The sequence below is a fragment of the Alligator mississippiensis genome, chromosome 1, assembly GCF_030867095.1.
Source record: "Alligator mississippiensis isolate rAllMis1 chromosome 1, rAllMis1, whole genome shotgun sequence".
Taxonomy (NCBI): domain Eukaryota; kingdom Metazoa; phylum Chordata; order Crocodylia; family Alligatoridae; genus Alligator; species Alligator mississippiensis.
The window spans coordinates 31,389,846-31,410,288 of record NC_081824.1 but is presented as its reverse complement, the minus strand read 5'-3'; the positions used below and the strand labels follow the sequence as shown (position 1 = coordinate 31,410,288).

General features: G+C 44.6%; 1 protein-coding gene across 2 annotated transcripts in view; it reads left to right on the top strand.

The window, feature by feature from the left end:
- ASAP2 (ArfGAP with SH3 domain, ankyrin repeat and PH domain 2) overlaps positions 1–20,443 on the top strand; it is a 159,814-nt gene that overhangs the window by 45,785 nt on the left and 93,586 nt on the right. For both annotated transcript variants that reach the window (XM_014597309.3, XM_014597308.3), the window contains exons 2-3: positions 1,681–1,753; positions 5,315–5,460. In XM_014597309.3, coding sequence (XP_014452795.1) covers positions 1,681–1,753; positions 5,315–5,460 — 219 coding nt within the window. The remainder of the gene's footprint in view (positions 1–1,680; positions 1,754–5,314; positions 5,461–20,443) is intronic.

The following is a 20,443-nucleotide window of genomic DNA, read 5'->3' as shown; positions in this document are numbered from 1 at the left end:
GATCTTGGGCTCTGGTTTAAATTACACCAGGAAGGGGTCTGGGATAGACATTGCATAAACTGGTTTGATCTAAATCAGTGAAGTCTGATACTACATTCAACCATGTTTATCTTAAACCAGTTTCATCCATTTTGAAACTGGTTTATGTGCACTGAACCTATGTTCTGTTACAGGTTTAACCCAGTTTCTGATTACTTAAACCAGTTTGTGTGTAATGTCTGTCCTTAGCTATGTAAGGACAGACACCCATTGTGGAAGGTCACCTAAAGCAGTAGCCTGCTCTGTGCCATTCAAATCTACAGAGCCAGTGTTTGGTTATAGGGACCTCATTAGCAACTAGTTTGTTCTTGGGTGCAGTTGCACATGTTGAACTCTATATAAAATCTTCTGCAAAGCAGTGCAGGTTTTTTAGAGGTTTTCATTTTCCTTTTGCAGTATCCCAGTGGTTCAGAACCCCTTGAACTCTTGCTGCTATTCCTCCAATTTGAACTCTTAAGGGAAGTGAAGACTGCTTCCTCAGTGGGTAATAGCATTTCGGCTCTGGAATTCACTGACAAATGTTAGGGCAAAACATAAGTTTACTGACCTCCAAAGACTCCTTCCAACTGTGAGCAAGGTCTGAATGAGTTGATAAATGAACATGAGTTGAACGTTTAAGAATTCTCTGTTGAGGATAATCATTAATTCTCTTTCGGCATTCTGTGTTTTTTAAAAAATTAGAAGTGATCAAGACTGACCATTTACATATTGCATGACTTTTTCAAAGCTGATTTGAAAATGGGTTAGGTCTACCTCTAGTACAATGTCATTCAGGCCTATCTAGTTAAAGAATGTGCCACTGTATTTTTATAGTATATGTTCTTCTGGCCAGATCTTGGCTTAGGAGTATGTAAGTAAACAAATAAAACTAGCAATTCAAATTAGCATTCTCTGGTGAGATTGGCTGGTACTCAATAATTCTGGAAATCAGAAATCAAGTCTGTGCTCTCAGTACGTTTTGCTTCGTTTGGATGAGCACAGCTTCTGTTGCTTCCCTATCCTAGAACAATTATAGGTTTCTGTTATGCCCATATTTCAACTTAACTTTGCAAGCAGTTAGGTTTGCTGCCTTTCCATTTTTGTTTCAAAGGGATTTGTTATGGCATTGGAAAATCCTGAATATGATTTTGATTTTAATTGTAATTTATGTTGTCATGGTGAAAACCTTTTAACTAAAAGTAAAAGACCACGTCATTGTGTTTTTGAGAAATCTTTTTTGTTTGGCACAGCAGTCAGAAAGTTTGTGTGGTAAGAAGTTCAAATTAATAAACTAAATTACCTTGGGAAAACCAAAATTAAATCCCATCTTCAATAATTTGACATAGGAAGAAGATTAATTTTGTGAATGTTTTCTGTTCTTTAGAAAATTAAACTACTAATAAAAAATGGGAACTGGCATAACTGTGATGTTGGTTACCAAAAAAAGAGGAAAGGAAGACAAGCCTGTGTTATAGGAAGGGCATAACAGGTGGTATGGATAGATTTATTTATTTTTAATGGAAATCCCTGTATTGAATAATTTAAAAAATAGAATTGGCCAAGATTGAACTGTGAAGAGTATTGCAAATTTTGTTCCACGTAAATTGTTTGGGGTCTATTTTGTAATTCACATTTTATATTTAGTCTTATTTTTCATTTTAGGCTCTGGATGTTGATCGAACCGTTCTTTATAAAATGAAGAAATCAGTCAAAGCCATAAATGTATCTGGTCTAGGTAAGTATGTTAATATTTCTCATGGTCCATATTGTTGAAGTTAAAAGACTGATAAACTTTAATCGGTCAACCCATGTTAGTGTTCCTCCAACTATGAACTGCAGCATGAAGTGGGTTTGTTTAAGTTTTGGTGACACAGAAAAGCACCAATTTATTTTAATCTATCAAAAATGCAAGATAAGGTGTGGGGAAAGGGGTGTGTGTGTGTTTTGTCTCGACTCAGCTGACATTGTTGCTACCTTTGGACTATGAATATTAGCTGGGGTAATGATATTAACAGATTATTTTATCTTAATACTTATTGAGTAATTACTGCAGTTATAAGTGTGGTCCCATTTTGCTAGGCTGTGTACAAACACACAAAAAGAGAGGGTTCTTGCCACACACGCCTCACAATCTATGATGAACAACATACAAAAGGTAGTAGAAGAGAGATGTTATCGAATTTAATATAGGCTATATAGTAGTCTGTGTTGATATTAATTATGCTGCTGTTATGCAGTTACCCATTACTTCATATTATATGATGCTTCTTATCTATCATACTTTATTGTTAAACCTTGCCAGACTAATTGTTTGGGCTGAAATCTTTTGTGATGGGTGTCTGTCCTCAGGCTGAATATATACATATATATTTAATTTCAGTCCAAATGGTTTACCTGCTTCAGATATGGAAGCAAGGAAAATGTTTTTTCCCCTTAGTAATAGCAGTCTATTCTTTGAAATGCTAAGTATTCCCAGTGCTCTGAAGTAAGGACTTAAAATGTGGCAGGAATTTGGGGGCAGCCTTTTTGTCAGGGTAGGTCTTTTTTCATCCTAATGAAAATCCTTGCAAATTGGCCAAGTTATAAGCCTGAAAAAAATTACAGTTTACACATGCTTAGCAGAGATTTGCTGAAGCTTTACAACCCAGTTCTCTAAGGATTCCTTTGGCATGCTCGAGCATGTGCTTGAGTAGGACTTTCTCTGCATTTATAACACTTTTACTGCTGTTACTGGCTGGATCTGGGCATCAGTGAGAGTGAGGAGTTATTTCTTGTGAGTGCTGCTCCTTCCAGGCACACGCATCATTTAGAAGAAAGTTATTTGATTCAGATTTAGAGGGAATAAGGGCTTCATCCGGGCTGGGGGAACTAGAAAGGAAAGGCTATTTGGGCAGAGAGCCTGAGGGAGAAGGGAGTGGGAATGGAAGTTAGTGGGATACAAGGGAGAAGAAAATTGAAATGGGAATTTAGGTAAGGAGACTGGGATTGGGGGCCATGAAGAAGACTGATTTGGAACCGGGGCAGTGGGGAATGAGGTTGGGGGAAGGGAGAGATTTTTATTTGTATTTTTTTATTAAAAAAGTAGGGTGTAAGGTGTGATGGGACTAATTGTGCACAAAGGCTGGCAAAAAGTGCATGTGAGTGGGAAATGTTGAGATTTGGATGTGGGGCCCTGAAAGGGAAACTTGGGATGGAAATCAGCACATGTAGGAGCTGGGACAAGGTGGTAGGAGAGAGTCTGATTATTGGAGAGCTGGAACTGGCTGGGCAGGGAACTGGGGAGCTCTGAAGGGTGGAACTGTGAGTGTCAGGGTGAGAGAAGTGTCAGAACTAGAAACTAGTCTGTGTAACCTTAGTTCTGCATGGGGGTGGGGAGTGCAGTTCTTCCAGATTGAACTGGAGGAATGCACCAGGTGGGTGCTCTTCTTCCATAACTGATTGGCAGGACAGGGGGCAGGGTCCCCACAGGGCTGCCTGATAACTTGCTACTGGGTGGGCTGTCAGGGAGTCAGTGTTCTCCCTTCTCCCCTCTCCCTTGGAGGGAGGGAAAGCAGAGGACTATGGGTTACTGGGTGTCCTGGTTCGGAACACCCAAGATAAGCATGCAGACATTCAGCGTCATGCAGGAGGAGAGAGAGCTACCTGGTGTGAAGAGGTAGAACTTTCTTGGAAGAGCCATTTTTCTCTTGCAAGAAAGCCCTTAAACAGCTGTATCCTCCTCTTTTTTTTTTTTTTGCTAGGAGAGAGACTTTTTTCTCCTGACACGCATGTAACACCTGTAAGTAGCTTGGGTTATTCTCATTTTAAACTGTTACTTACAGAATGTCAGACTTTCCATTTTGGACAATATATATATGCCACTTTTTGAGGAATGAATGTGCTTTATGTAGAGAATCATTTGGAGTGTATTTCACAGGTTGTTCCATGAGTCGTTTGTCTGCTTTCCAAAACTCTTTTCAGGAAATAGAGTAGGATTTTTGAGTGGCGAACATTACAACCCTCCTTTAAAAATCTAGAGTAAGATGTGCCTTTTCAGTGCTTATAATTGAAGAAGAAAAGGAAGATCTTAGTGAAGAATTAGTTTGGTGCATAATTTAACAAACATGTTTAATTAAGCAGTATTTACTAATTTATAGAGGTGCACTAGTACATTGGTCCCATATCAGATTAGCACCTAAACAAGGAAAATTGTTAGTATTGGCAGTTGGCTTTTTTGGCTGATGTGGCTGATAAATGCCCCGTGCATGCGCGCAGCCGCTATACATCATGCAGACAGCCAGGAGCGCAGCCCAGCAGTGCGGAGAGAAGCTGGGTCCAGCTGGTAAGCCTGTTGTGAGGGAAGGGGTATGGGGGAGCGCAGATCGAGGCCCCCACAGTGAGGGAGGAAGTGGGGCTGAGGTAGGGGCTGCCCAGCTGAGGTAGGGTGTGGGACAGAACTGCGTGCAGCTCATCTAAGGGGTGCAGGGGGAGGTGGAGGCATGTCCCGCTGCTACATGCACCCCAGGAGGCCGTGGGAGGGGTGTGCCCCTGGACCTACACGCAGGGTGAGGGCGGCCTGCCATGAAGGCCAGGGCTGCACCAAGCTCTTCCCAGTGGTGGGGGGCTGGGCCAGGGGTGCACTGGGGGTGGGTGGTGGCGGCACTAGGAGCAGGGGCTATGGTGATTTTTAGGGTGGCTGCAGGCCCCCCCCCCCCCATATGCCCCTCCCAGTGCTGGCACTACCTGCCTCAAGCACAGTCCCAGCCCAACCCCCCCCACCAGGAAGAGCTTGGCCCCAGCCCGCAGTGGCAGCCTGCCCTTACCCCTTGCACCAATCAGAGGGCACACACCTCCCCCCCCCCACGCCCTCCCGGGTGCCTGCAGTGGTGGGACCCTCCCCCCCCCCCCCGCACCCTCCAGATAAGCCACTTGTGGCTCCATCCCACACTCCGCTTCAGCTGTGCAGTGCCTGCCCACTCCCTCCCTCACCCAGGGGCCTTGATCTGCCCCCCTACTCCCTTTCTCTCCCGCCTTGCCCTTTCTCACAAAACAGCTTTATCAGCTAGACGCTGATCTCCAAGCTGCCCAGCTGCATATTGGAATCGGATGGTATTAACCGATATTGCTTGCTAAAAATCGGCCATTGGTATCAGCCCAAAAAATCTCTATTGGTGCACCTCTACTAATTTAGAATTGATCAAGTTAACATGTAAAATTAGTTTAGCAAGAGAAAGACCTGAAAGCTACCTATGTTTTAGTTGTAACTTTCATTAATATCTTGTAGCTATTGGCAACAATCTTTGTTTGTTTTTTGAAGCTCATGTGGAAAATGAAGAACAGTACACTCAAGCATTGGAGAAATTTGGGGGCAACTGTGTCTGCAGGGATGACCCGGATTTAGGAACAGCATTTTTAAAATTTTCTGTATTTACAAAGGAATTGACTGCTCTCTTCAAAAACTTGGTAAGAATTTACTTGAAATAAGAAAAATGTTACAAGAAGAATGGTGTCAAGAAAGCTCATGCCTGTAGAGGTTGTGTTTGTATTTGGTTTTATTTGTTAACTGCAATAGCTCTTCATCTTGAAAAATATATGAGTGTTTTAGAGCAGTGTTTCTCAACCCATGGTCGTGACCCAAAAGTGGGTCGCAAGCACATATGAAACGGTCATGAACAGACTTTAAAAATGGATCTGCAGACTTTAAAAATGGATTCTCCTTTAAAGGAGAAAACGTGGGAAAATGTGACTTTTCCCTTGCTTGCTGTCAGAGGTCCAGCCTGCAAGGGGCTGCTTGGGGCCCCTCCTGCCCTACACACCCACCCCCTGCCCCACATATTGTGGGGCTGGGTCCTGGGGGTGGGAGACAGCAGGTCGGGAGTGAGGGGGCACTGGGTCAGGATGGGCCCTTGATGTTTACAAATGGGTCCTGAGACAAAAGTTGAGAACCACTATTTTAGAGATCAGAAGTGTCTGCCAATCTCCTTTTTTTTCAAATGCCTAATTGAAATATGTTTCTTTAAAAACAACCAAACAAAGCAAAACTATAGAAAGTACAAACATCTTCAAGAAAGTGCATGTAATGCCTATTAGGTGAACACAATTTCTTTTAAAATTTTGGAACTTAAAAATTTGACCCTTGTTTCTCTCTCCACATTGTTTTTACTTTCCTTTCATATCTTGCATTTGTATTATCTAAATGGATTGTAAGGACTCTGGATTGTTGGGGTTTTTTTCTGTAAAAATGGAAATCCTAGCACCCTACAGATAATAGAAAATAATAGTAAGTTCTGTTTAGGTATACTTGACAGTTACTGAGGTAAATAGGACTTGAGAGCTCTCTAATACTCATGAATATCAATAGTCATGAAATATTCTGGACGCATCTGTATGTATAGCGTAATGCAGGAATATCAGTCTGTAACCATCTGTGTATAATATTACATACATAATATTACTTATGTACCTACCTACGTACCTACCTACATTTATAAATAAATAAATTTATTTATAATGGTATGCACATAACATGTTACATGATATAACAGTATGTATAGAGTAACATAGTAAGTTGAAAGGGCAGATTCTTTTTTCACTTTTCATTACTCAGAGAATGCAAAGGGAAACACAGAATCATAGAAAGTTAGGGTTGGAAGGGCCTCAGGAGGTCATCTATTCCAACCCCCTATTCAAAGCAGGACCATCCCCAAGCAGATCATCCCAGCTAGAGCTTTGTCTAGCCGGGTCTTAACAACTTCCAAGAATGGAGCTTCCGCCACCTCTCTGGGTAGCCTGTTCCAGTGTTTTACTGTCCTCCTAGTGAGAAAATTCTTCCTTATATCTAACTTAAACTTCCCCTGCTGCAGTTTGAGACTGTTGCTCCTTGTTCTGTCATCTGACACCACTGAGAATAATCAAGCTTGATCCTCTTTTGAACCCCTCTTCAGGTAGTTGAAGGCTGCTATTAAATCCCCTCTCAGTCTTCTCTTCTCTAGACTAAATAAGCCCAGTTCCCTCAGCCTGTCTTCATAAGACATGTGCCCCAGCCCCCTCACCATTCTTGCTGCCCTCTGTTGGACTCTCTCCAATTTGTCTACATCTTTTCTGTAGCGGGGGGGCCCAAAACTGAATGCAGTACTCCAGATGTGGTGCAGAATAGAGGGGAATAATCACTTCCCTTCAACTGCTGGCAACGCTCCTACTGATGCAGCTTAGTGTGCTGTTAGCCTTCTTGGCAACAAGGACAAACTGTTGGCTAATGTTCAGCTTTTGTTCATGGTAATCCCCAGGTCCTTTTTTGCAGAGCTGCTGCTCAGTCAGTCAGCCCCCAGCCTGTACTGGTGCATGGGATTGTTCCATCCTAAGTGGAGAACTGTGCACTTGTCCTTGTTGAACCTCATGACTGCACTCGGGGTCAGTGTTGAGCTGCTCCTGGGCCAGCTGCAGTGGGGCTCGGGGCACAAAGCCCAGCCCACAAAGGCAGCCACCTCTGCCAAGCACAGATGGAGGGCATACATGTCCACCCAAATGCCAGGTAGTGCAGGCAGCTACAGCAGCTGTGAAGGAGGCAGTAGGGCTGGGGCAGGGTACAGGATGGAGCCAAGAGCGGCTCGTGTGGGGATGTGCGGGGGGGCATGCAGCCTGGAAGGGCACGGAGGGTGTGTGCCTCCATACCTATATGCAGAACAGGGTGTGCTTGGGCCAGAGCAGCTCTAGGCTCTTCCCGACAGGGGTGTTGAGCTGGGCTGCACTTGGGTCCGGTGGCAGTGCTGGGAACAGGGCTATGGCACCTGAATATTCACTGTAGCCCTCCCAATCCCAGTGCTGCTGCTGCCTGCCCCGAGCACAGTGCTGCCCAAACCCCCAGCTGGAAAGAGCCTGGTACAGACTTTCCCTTCCCCCCCCAAGGGCATGGGGGCTGTGTGCCCAGGATCTGGGCGGGGGGGAGCTGCTGCTGTGAGCTGGGGCTGGGAAGCTACGCTGGGCTGTTCCCAGTGGGGGCTGGCCCATGCTGCGCTTGGGGTGGGTGGTGGCGATGCTGGGAGGGGAGTTTAGGGGGGGCTACGGTGAATTTTCAGGTGCCTGCAGCACTCTCCCCCCCAGTCCCGTTCTCAGCACCGCTGTTGCGTGGCCCAACACCCCCACCGAGAAGAGCCCAGCGCCACCTCAGCCTGCTCCACCCTGTGAGCAGTTCTGGGGTCACGTGCCTCTATGCCCTCCCGGGCTGCATGCCCCTCCCTCCCTGCACCCTCCAGACAAGCCACTCATGACTCCATCCTGTGCCCCTTCCTGGTTCTGCAGGGCCTGCCCCTGACCCACTCCTTCCCTCACCACTGTGGGGGGGGGGGGCAGAGTGAGGCCCCAGCGGCGAGGGAGAGAGCAGGGCTAGGGTGGCCATCATAGAGGACAGTCTGGTTGTCATCTGTCCTTTATTGATATGAAACCTGATGCCTGTATGTCCTCTGTTTTTTCTCTTCAAGAGAAAAATGGAGGACAAAGGCATTGGGGTTCGTATCTGTAGAGGACAGGGAGGAGAAAACCAGAATGAGCTGGCACCGGGGGCCAGATTTGGCCTTCAGGTCAGGGTTGGGCATCCCTGAACTAGAAAAGTTGCTGAGGAGTTGCACAGTTTAGATCAAGTAAGATACCATGTTATTCTACGGATATGCACAGTGCCGGCTTGACCTTGTTGAATCTTATCTCATTGATTGTGGGCCTTTACTTCAGTCTATCCAGGTCATTCTGAGTCCTAGTCCTGCCCTCTAGAGTATCTACAGTTCCACCCAGCTTGGTGTTATCTGCAAATTTGCTAAATGTGCACTCAATCCCATCTTCCAAATTGTTAATGAAGATATTAAACAATGCCAGACTCAGGACAGACCCATGGGGAACTCTACTTAATGCTGCCTCTCAACCAGACGTTCAGCCACTGAGGACTACTCACCAAGTGCAGTGACCAACCAGTACTTACTGAGTATGATGATCCAACCAGGGGATTGTTGTATGAGAGCTTCATGGTGGTAACCCTGAAGCTCTTGTAGTAAATGAGATGACAGCATTTCTTTAACTCTTCCCATCAGTAATTCATACTACTTGAGTAAAATGGTTCTCTTTGAGAAGCCTCTGACTTGGAAAATTTGCTTCAAAAGAGCATATGCCTTTTTTTCTAAACGGACATTACAAAGAACTGGCTACAGGAAGCATGTGGTATTTAGAAAGAGCCTTTGGATGATTCTTTATTAATCTTAGTTGGCTTTATTTAAAAAAAGCCTCATTGCTGTGCAGGGCTAGATCCAGGGGGAAATGCAGTGGTGTAGAAGCACCCCTCTTCCACTGCTGCTGCTGATCCAGATGAAGGGGAGTCTTGGAGCTAGTCCTACACCATTCTAGCTGCAGGCTGTAGCTGCATGGGATGCTGTGGGGACAGTGGTGGCAGCAGGCAGATTTCTTCTTTCTGTATCTGCCATTCCCCAACTGTGATCCCTGCTGACTGGGAGCAGGAGCTGGAAGGAGAAACCACCCCTTGCCACCGCTGTTCCCTATTGATGCAAGTACAGGGGGAGCCCGGGAATCCCTCCTGCCTTGTGCTGCAGGGAGCAGCTGCATGGGGACCTGTGCTTAGCTTAGGGCAGTGGCAACAGTGCATAGGTTCCTCCTAATGCCTGCTTTTGGCCTGTGGGGGACATCAGGGAGGAGGGGGGGTAACTGTAGGGAGCAGGGGCTGGTGTGCCTCCTACTGTGTCTGGGTGAGCCTGGCACCCTGTGCAGCTGCTCCCTGTAGCGGCAGCGGGGGGTGGAGGAAAGTGGGGCAAATGGAGACTCCTTGTGTGCCTGCATCAATGAGGGACAGCTGTGGTGTCTGGGGGGTGGGTTCTGCCTTCGCCTGCTTGCTCCCAGCCATCGGGGGGTACCTGGAAGCTGAGGGGGCAGGGAGAAGGTGCTGGAAGGGGGAACCTGTATGTCACCTCTGCTCCTATCTGAGCCTGGTTTCCTCTGCAGCTGCTCCCTGTAGCCCACAGTGGAGTGGGACAGGAGTGGTTTTGGGGTTCTCCATGAGTCCAAGTCAGTGGACTAGTGGCAATGGTTCACTGGGGGTACAGTAAGACCCTTTCAGGGGTTCTGTAGTGCAGGTGCAGCTGCCATGGCCAAGTAAGTGCTCCACACTTTGTGCACAGCCAGGCCAGGAATGGTTGTGGCACAAGTGCAGCACTTCTTATATTAGGGTTACCTGATGTACCTGAAGCAGGAAGGAGAGTCCAATTATGCTCCAACCCTTCCTGGTCTGGTCCCATGCTCCTCTTAGAAACAGGAGCACGAGAGAGTTCAATTTGCCCAACGTGACTTTCCAGGAGATATCATGAATGGTCAGACCAGGAAAGGTTGCAGCAAGAGTGAGTGGGCTTTTCTGCCTGCTTCAGACTTATCAGATAACCCTAATGAAGAAGGAGCATCTGAACATGTTGCAGCACTTCTCAATTTGACTATACGCGAGATGTTCAGGGCACTTCTACTGGGTGACAGTGGCAGCACCTTGATGAGACCTACTGTGTTAGGCTGAAGCAGTGTAACAGTGGTTCTCAACTAGGATTGGTGCCGAATCAGGGAAGTTGTGAAAGAGTGCCCTGGAGAATCTCATGGTTCTTTTAGTGTTGTAAACTATGTTGATTTGAATGTTTGGCACATGTTGGATTTGAATGTTTAAATTCATTCTTTCCAATGCCTCCTTCCCCATTCAGTTCCTTTCATCTCTGAGAAAAAATCCTCTTGGTCTTCCAATCTCCTTACAGTGTTTGGAAATGTGCTGCATCTACAATGAGCTTATGGGCACGCTGCATGTTTCACATGTAAATAATTTTACCAATATACTTGTCAAAGACATGAGAATTGCTGTTGTTGAAAACCATTCTTTTTACCCACACCTGTTCCTCTGGGTTCCATAAGGCACTGAACAAGTATCTCTTTAGAAGTACTTGAATGGAAGTCATGTGCAATGCAGTGAGACAACATAATTAGATTGGAGCAGATGACCAAGCTATTTCCACTGATTTGACTTTAAACTTAGGTGAAGTTTAACTTTGTCATTTCTTCTGAATGTATTTGCATTAGATGCAAAATATGTGTTCTGTTAGCATAGTATCTGGATGCCATTTGCAGCTGCAATTCTAAAGCTTTGGGGAAAAAAGCTTTCCTTCAGAAAGAAAAAATGAAGAAACCTTCTTTAAAAGTGTGCTATTTTTATCAGTTTTTCATTTTTGTGTGTGTCTATAGCTGTTGAAGTTGTTTTTCCTAGAACACTTTGATCTTTTAAGGGTCTTTATCGCAGCATCTGGATTTTAAAATCCGTTGTTTTCTTGTATCCAAAATCTATTTCTCAATTCTAGTGATTCAACTATAGGTAATTTGGGGTGAAGTTTAGGCCTTGAGAGTTGTGATTTATATGTATGCATGTGTACGTACGCGCACACCTTTTATGTATATATTTTAAAGAGATACTACTATGTTCTGTTTGAGAACTGTTTTCAGGTGCTCTGATTTGTCAGGTTTGGGAACCAGGAATAAAAAAAACCTTTTGGATGACTTTTTGAAAGCATACAGCGATAAGCAGTACGTCTTCAAAATGAGTAACTCTTTACCATCTGTACCATACTGATTTTGATCAGTTTCTGATAGATTTGCATCTCCCCTCTCTCACCCCAACTATAAAGTTTCCTTAAGCTTCCTTTGGATTAGCAATAATATTTACAAAGTCCACCTGCTGTTCCTTTGGATACTTTTATGGTAGGCAAAGTATTTTCTGGAGAATAACACAATATCTTACTTGAACTAAACTGTGTAACTTCTTAGAAACATTTCTGGTTCGGGGTGCCCAACCCTGGCCTGCAGGCCAAATCTGGCCCCCAGTGCCAGCTCATTGAGCCCATGGGGCTCCCCACAGCCCATGGCTCTGCACGCTAGATCAAACAGCGTGGGTCAAGGCAGGACTGCAATCCCACCTGGAGACCAGTCCTGCACCATTTCTCTGGCCTGTGGGGCCAAAATGTTGAGCACCACTCTCCTGGTTGATAGCTTGCTTGGTATTCATTTTGTCAGAACACTCCATGGGGAAGCAGGGAGCAGGGCTTCCCGCCACTTCCAGCGGAGTCCTGTGAACTGCATGTTACAGTAAGGAGTGGGGAAAGCAGCAGGCTTTGTTGTGTGGGGCTTCTCCCCAGTGGTGCTCAAGTCCCAGGAACTGCACCTGAGCCCTGTGTGATAGAGGCAGGTTGGCTTGGCTCTGCTCCTTGCTGTCACGTGCAGCTCCTGGAACTGGCCGGAGCCACCCGTCGCCTGGCAGCTTTGCCTGCACTGGCCATGAACTCCCCAAGGGCCCACCTCTTGCTGCCTGTGCTGATGGCGGTGCGGGCTGTGTGCCGTGGGGGGGTTGTGTGGGAGGGCCCCCTTCCCTCACCCACAAACTCCACACACACCTACAGCCTTCCCACCCCCCCACAACCCTCTCACATATACACCTCCCCAAACATACTCTCCCCACACACGCAGCCACACACCCACTCACATACACACTCCACACCCCACCATACAGACACCCCCCCACACACACAATAGACAAGAGTAAGACTTTACTTCTGAGCTATTATGTAATCACTTCTATATACACTATGCAAACCCACACAAATTGGGACAAAAATATTTTTTGAAAAAAAATTAAAATACTTCGTGGTAGATGTTTTCCTTTAGTGTATGATTTGGGTTTTTTCCAGTTCCAAGATGGTAACCCCTCCCTCAAAAAAAAAACAACCCCAAACTTCTGGGGCAAGGGGAGGGGTTTCCAGTGGCAAAGGTCAGGGGTTAGGAGGCTGAACTTCTGATCCCAAGATGGTGACCAGGGGGTGGGACACCTGTCAAGGGGTGGGGCTACCATTGCGGCAAGCAGTCCTTCAGCTGAAATAATTGCCTACCCCTGGTCTATGGGGATATTTAGGATTATACGGTAACAGGAAGGCAGGGCTGGAAGGGACCTTACAAGAACATCTAGTGCAGCCCCTTACTCAAGATGCGATCGTTCCTGACTAAACCATCTCAGCCAAGTGTTTGTCTAACCTACTTTTGAAAATTTCCAAGCATGGAGAATGCACAGCTTCTCTAGGTCACCTGTTCCAATGCCTGACCACTCTCCTAGCCAGAAAGTTCCCCCTAACCAATTTGTGCACCAATCATACATAACTTTAACTACTCTAATTCCTGAACTGAGTAAGTGCAAAGTGATATGGTATGAGTGTGGATACTGGGCCAGGAGAAAGGCCAGTCAATTTGATAGGCCTCCTCCTTAAACATTTTTATTTTAGTCTTACCCTTTCACTGTTTCCTGGAAAAAATGATAATCTGTAATTGCCTTTCTCTACTGTCCCAAGAGAGCTTCTATTTTGTATAGGTTTCTTACCCTTTCTTTATGAAGATTGAAACAAAGAAACTAACGCTGCTTGTAACAGTCCATCCTCCTACAACTCCTTTTTATCTGTGTGCACATGAATGTGTGAATTCTTTTTCGCTCTATAAAATCAATTGTCATTAAAAGTGCTGAGTTAAAAACACAATAATGTGAAATCCGTACTCTGGAAGGTGGGGAGAGCTTGAAGGGTCTGGCAGTGGGACAGATATAAGCAAGGGGCAAGCTGCTTGACATCTCCATACCACTTGGAAAAATCTGGATGCTGATAACAATGAGAGACTTCTGTAGGGGAGGAGGCTGAAGTTAAAACTTGATCCAAACAGTTGGATGTGATAACTACATAAGCCTTTTGTAATGAGCTTTTTATGCAGAGCAAAGAAAAGTAATACTTTTTTATATCACTGACGCTGCAGGGCCTGGAAGAGTGTGTTGACTTCTTTTCTAGAAAAATATTGACAAACTGGGAGAAATTCAGAGAAAAGAGAATAAAGATCAAGGGCTGTGATATAAGAAGAAAGCTTAAGAGAGCTAACCATGTATGGCTTGGTGACTTAATGGTTGTGGAGGAGAAACAGTAGTTTAGAAATACATGAATGATGTGAATACTGAGGAAAGAGGAAATGACATATATTAAGTTTAGCATAAGTGTGTCAAGGGAGTGGCAGAAACCCATCATTTAGATGTGACCTGACCTCCTGGCCCATGAGGTCTCCTGCCTCCCAGGGGCCTCTATCCGGGATGTAACTGAGAGGATCCAAAAACTTGTCCAGCCCTCCGATCACTACCGCATGCTCCTCATCCATGTGGATACAAATGACACAGCTTAGGGGAATCCAAGCCAAGTCATGAGTGACTACAGGGCTCTGGGGATGCAGGTAGATTTTTCCCTCAATCCTTCTAGTTATTGGTTATGGGTCACTGGCACAGGAGGAAGAGACGAATTGATGAAGTCAATAGAAGACTGTGGCACTGGTGCCATAATGAAGGTTTTCGCTTTTTTGACCATAGCCTGCACTTCAGAGGTAGAGGCACTGACCCGCTGGGAAGGGGTGACCTCCACCTCACTCCGATGGGGAAGAAGCTTTTCTTGGCCAGAATGGCTGACCTACTCGACAGGGCTTTAAACTAAGCTCTGCGGGGGATGGGCAGCCACTAATGCACACCCACCAAGCCACATCACACCTATAGGCTTGGCAGTGCAACACTTGCTAACACTATGACCGAAGGGACTTAGGGGTCATGGTTGAGCATGAGCCACCAATGCGACGCCGCAGCCAGCAAAACAAACAACAACCTGGCATGTATCTATCGATCCATCTCAAGCTAGACCCAGGAAGTCATACTCCCACTGTACTTGGCCTTGGTGAGGCCGCAGTTAGAGTACTGCATCTTAGAGTACCGCATCCAGTTCTGGGCTCCACACTTTAGGAAAGATGTGGAGAAGCTTGAGAGAGTGCAGAAGAGAGCATGATCATAGGACGAGAGAACAAGTCTTATGAGGAAAAGCTGAGAGACATGGGACTCTTCAGCCTGGAAAAGTGAAGGCTCAGGGGGGCTTGATGGCAGCCTATTAATATATTAGGGCTGTGGACCAGGAACTGGGAGAACGTCTGTTCACTAGGCACCCAAAGGCAAGACAAGGTCTAATGGTCATGAACTTGGGGAAGACCATTTTAGACTGGACATAAGGAAAAACTTCTTTACCATCTGAATTTCCAAGGTCTGGAACAGACTCCCCCCAAAAGTGGTGCAAGCACCTACTCTGGATGCCTTTAAGGCACATTTGGATCCTTATTTTGCTGGGATCATTTGACCCGAGCAGACTTCCTGCCCCTTGGGTGGGGGGCTGGACCCAATGATCTTGCAAGGTCCCTTCTAGCCCTAATGTCTATGAAGTCTGTGCTTCAGTCTAGGTTGATATGGTCCTGTAGGGCAGAGATTTGCAACCCACAGGTTGTAACCCAAAAGTGGGTCACAGGAATATATCAAAATGGTTGCAAACAAACGTTAAAAACAGATTCTCCTTTAAAAGAGAAAAATGCAGGAAACTGTGGCTTTTCCCTTGCAGGCTAGCAGAACTCCAGCTTGCGAGGGGCTGCTTAGGGCCTCCTCATACCTCACAGATGAGGGGACTGGGACCTGGGGGTGTGGGACAGCATGTCAGGAGTGAGGGACACTGAGTCAGGACTGGCCACTGATGTTTACAAATGGGTCCTGGTAGAAAAAAAATTGAGAACCACTGGTGTGAGGAATGATCCACCATTGGCAAGTAGGGTGAACTACCACTGCTTAACAGTTCTTTTTAGCTTGACTATATAGCTTCAGAAAGCAAAGCAGTTCTCCCATTTTACAATATTTTAGTTAGGGAGTGTGTACACGTGCACATGCACACCTGTATAGGTTTAATCTTCTGAAACATAGCGAGGTAGTTTCTTTAGTGTGTTTTGTTCTTTTGCTTTTTTGTTTAGTTTATTCCCTTTTGATAAGATGCTGGATGATACTTTTATTAAATCAATGTAAATAGTTACATTTAACTATGTAACTAATATGAAAGATTTCAAGGTCAGGTTTACCAATACCTTACCTTGAAAATGGTATAAACCTTAACTGTTGGGCACTTTTCTGCTAGTGTTAACTGGCTTTGTACCACTAAAAATCTTGCATGATTTAGGGAATCTACTAAAAAAGAATTAAACATTACTTGAATTATTTAAAGGACACAAGGATATGTGGCAAGGTAGTACTAAAAATTGCTAATGAACCCTAATGCCTGGTGAATGACTCCTACCTCGAGTAGAGGAATGGTGTTGTGATCCATAATGTATATATATACACTTGTAGCATATTGATTCCAGCGCAAAAAAAATCTATTTCTAATTCAGTTTAAAATATTCTGTGTACTTGTGTACTCTGAAATAATTTAGAGAGTCAAGTCAAATGATTACTTTTTTAAAATACCAACTGTGGAAAGTACTGTAGCCATTCAGGTCCAAAATATTGGAGCATGCCTCTTTGAAGTAAAGAGGAAAGTTTATTAAGTAAAGGATTTCAGGTTTTACTATATGATAAAGCAGCTTACAGTTCATTTCCTCTTTGCAGAAGTTTGCTTGCTGCTTGTGTCTAATAGAGATGCTAGCAGCTGTGTTTATTTCCACATTGTCCCTCCTGCCACCTTTCTCCTCCTCCTTCCCTTTCCCCCCAACCCAGTCTTCTCAAGTTTATAAAGTTACTCTGTCTGTGTCATCTTATCTTGCTGGAAGCTGTCAGATGAAAAGTATGGCTATGAAAGTAGTACTGTTGGAAGCTGAAACCAGATCAGTTATTTTTTTTAAAGTATGCAGAAGTTGCTAGTGCTTCTCTGTCATCAGAGCGATTTGATCTTTTAGCTTCTCTGAGGAACTATTAGTGTCTCCCTTTTCATCAGCTTTTAAAAATGAAATGATGCAAATATAAATGCAGCATTGGCACTGGCATCAGTTGTGCGGTCTACACTTTCTGTACAGTTCAGGATGATCTGGAGTGGGAACAGCAGCAAGAGAATGCTGCTTTATGTACTAAAATGGGAATTTTTTTTATAGTTAAGGATAAAAGTCTTAAAGAAGCAGTAAAACAAATTTATCTTGCATTCCAACTCTTGATCAGTGGATGAGAGCCAGCTTGATTCGTCTAATTAGATATAATAGTACATTTATTTATCACTTTATGGCTACCAATCAGTATGAAAAGAGGAGTATAGGACATTCAGTAAATAGTAAATAATGTACATGTAATGAGCAAAAAGACCAAGTCATTCACATTTTAGAGAAATACTTACTTAGTCCATCATATTTTCAAAAAGTCTCTATTACCCCTTTTTGAACTTATCAAATTTTTTTTTTGCCTACATGAGTTCTGCAAGCATTTCTAAAGCATCTATTGTATCTATACATCATACATGAATTACAGAGTAGTCAGAACTCTCCTGAAAGCCTGACAACTATCTTGAAAACCAGTTAATGTTTTGTAATGCTCTTGACTTTATTGCTGGCTTCTGCTTTTGAGGTTGCTGTTTCTTTTTTACTTTATTTTTCTTTTCTAATTTTTGGGAGAAAACATTTGTGAGAAGGTAAATCTTATTGCATGAAATCTGTAGTACTTTTCCTGAAGCCTTTTGGGAAGGATATTTCAGAGTCTTGGACCTTCTGTTTGTTTCAAAATCACCAGGATGCAGATAATAACAGGGCCAAAACTGTGAAGGCATGCTTTGTTAGTTTGTACCTTTTAACTGGTTATTAGTCAATTAAGAAATTTACAAAGTAAAGGCCTACTTTTTGCCAGTCTGATAGCTTTGCGTAGTCTTTTCCAGTGGAAGTCTTCAGTTGTCTGTAGGGTTCATGTGCATTAGGCTTTATATCTGCCAGATGAAGGCTGGATTACATCGCAGGAGTTGATCACAGTTAAACATGACTGTGCTGTTGTGTAGATGAGCCGATGCTGACCATGACTTACGAGTTGGTGAGAAATAGACAAAACACTTCCAGCATTGTGTAACTAACCAGGTCTCAACGTTTCTGGGACCAGTGTTTGTGTTTGGTATACAATTAAGTTCCATAGAAAATCTGATTCCAAGCTGTTGAGCCTATAATGGCCATGATCAGTGAGAACAGTGCAGTGTAGTCCAGGGGTTGTCAACTGGGGGTATGTGAGAAGGCTGTAGGGGGTATGCACAGGCGGGTGGGGATGGAGCACCGCCATGCACTACCCTGTGCTGCTGCGCAGGCACTGCCCGCCCGGCCAGACGCAGGTGGCAGAAGAAGCTTGCATGTGGCAGCTGCCGCCGTTCCGCATTCAGCCATGCGCCACCGTGCTCTTCCTCTGCTGTGTGTCCAGTTACCAGGGGTACAGTGATCCAAAAAGGTTGAAAACCCCTGTTGTAGTCTGTTGTAGGAGTTGGGTGAAGTGCCTCATTCTTCCTGTGCAAAGAAAAGTTTTTAAGTGTGAAAATATATACAGAATATATATATATTCTTTGGCTTCTCTGCTCACTTTTAACAAATAGGTCTGTTTAATGCCAACTGGGGTGAGGGATTGCTGTTGTCATCCATAGCTGTTTGCTAAGAACAGCATTGGGATATTGAGCTCATTTCACTTAAGTACTATTCCAGACTGGAAATGAATCACTTCTCCCTAGTTACCTAGTTTCAACTTCCTTTCTTGAAGTTCCTGTTTGCATCATCCTTTTTCTGGCCAAGGAAAACCAAATGCGACTCCCTTAAGAGATTATTAACACTACTACTTAGGTAGCTGATGGATTTACTTTTGAGTGATGCAAAATAATTCCTTCTTTTTATTATGAGTCCACTTTTTCCTTTGACCTTATTCCATACCATATTTACTTGAATCCAAGATGAGGTTTTTTACCCCATTCAACATAGGGGGTAGGAGTGTGGAAAGCCCCTTGGTTTGAATTTGAGTACAAGGTAGTGGGGAGGACTAGGCAGCTGCTCTTGCTGCTGCTCCAGCTCTAGCTCTGGCACTTACTTGGGATCAAAGTAGAAGCTGGATCTGCAGCAAAAGTCCTGTCTGCCTCTCCCCACTCCTGCCTCTGCCCCCTTCTGCTCCATGGCATCTGCCCCACTACTGCTTCTGCCACTGGCTCTGGGCCCCATCTGTTTTGACAGCAATGGGTGCAGTAGTGGTGCTGCTATTGAACATATGTGTACATAGAGTATGAACATGTAAAAGCATGTATTTGCAGATCAGGCCCCCAAGATGGAGGTTGTCAACCAGGGGTACATGTACCCCTGGGGGTACTTGGGAAGGCCCTAAGAGGTACGTGCAGGTGGGCAGGGACAGAGTGCCACCACCCACCATCCTGCACTGCCAGCTACCAGGAGCAGGGCTAGGGGACGAGGGCGGGGACAGAGGGCAAGGGTAGTGGTGCCCCTCTGTGGGTTTCACAGGCATTGCCTGGCCGACAGGATGCAGGGGTGTTGTGGGGAAGATCACACATGGGCCAATACTGCCACCCACTGCTCTGCTTCCAGCTGCGTGCCACCCCACCAGCCCACATCCAGCCACTGGGGGTACGCTTATTAAAAAAGGTTGAAAACCCTTGCCCTAAGAGACTAGAAAACAGATATAGGCAGTCCTCAGCTTACAACATTTCGCACTTACAACCTTTATAAATTGACATTCAATTATATGTTCAACTGTTTCAACTTTATGACGTCAGTTTCGACTTTACAACGCTTGATCCGATGCGACGCCACGCCACGCCAGCCAACGAGTTTGCTGCATCACTCATCTCCCTGGAGAACATCTGTCCAAACTTCCTTGGACACTTTCTTTAAGAAAGCAGACAAGACACCAGGAAAACCTGCAGCCAAGACTCCTGAGAAGACTTCAGCCAAGAGCCCTTCAAAAAGTCCAGCAAAGTCACCTCAAAGAAGTCCATCCAAATCAATATGATTGCTATTTACAATATAAATACATTAATGTATCTATATTACTCATCTATAATTGATCGAGTACAAAAATCTGGGGTATTTTTAGTGAAAATAGGGTGTCGGGCCTTGGTTCAGGAACCAATCCCCCATTTATAACATTGTTTCTTATGAGAAAATGGGTTCCAAGTTATAACATTTCGACTTAAAACACGGTTTTCAGGAACCAGTTGTGTCATAAGTCTGAGGACTGTCTGTAGATGATCAACAATAACCTGTTGAAATACACTAAATGTAGAAAAAACTGCATTGTAGTATTAATGTTATAACTTAAGCAAAAATCAGGCAATACAGAAGTTAATTGTCCAGTTTCACAGTTTTTATTGGATGAGTAACTGGCCGCTATCCCTAGTCTCACCAGCTTTCAACCTGCAGATACTTAGTTTAGATTTAAAGTTTTTCAAAGTAGTTGTAACAATCATACTGCACCCTTCTCTGATTATAATTGCCAACAGTTTTAGGAAGAGAATGTAAAGATGAGATTACTTATTAAATTAGTATCTCCTGTGGTTCA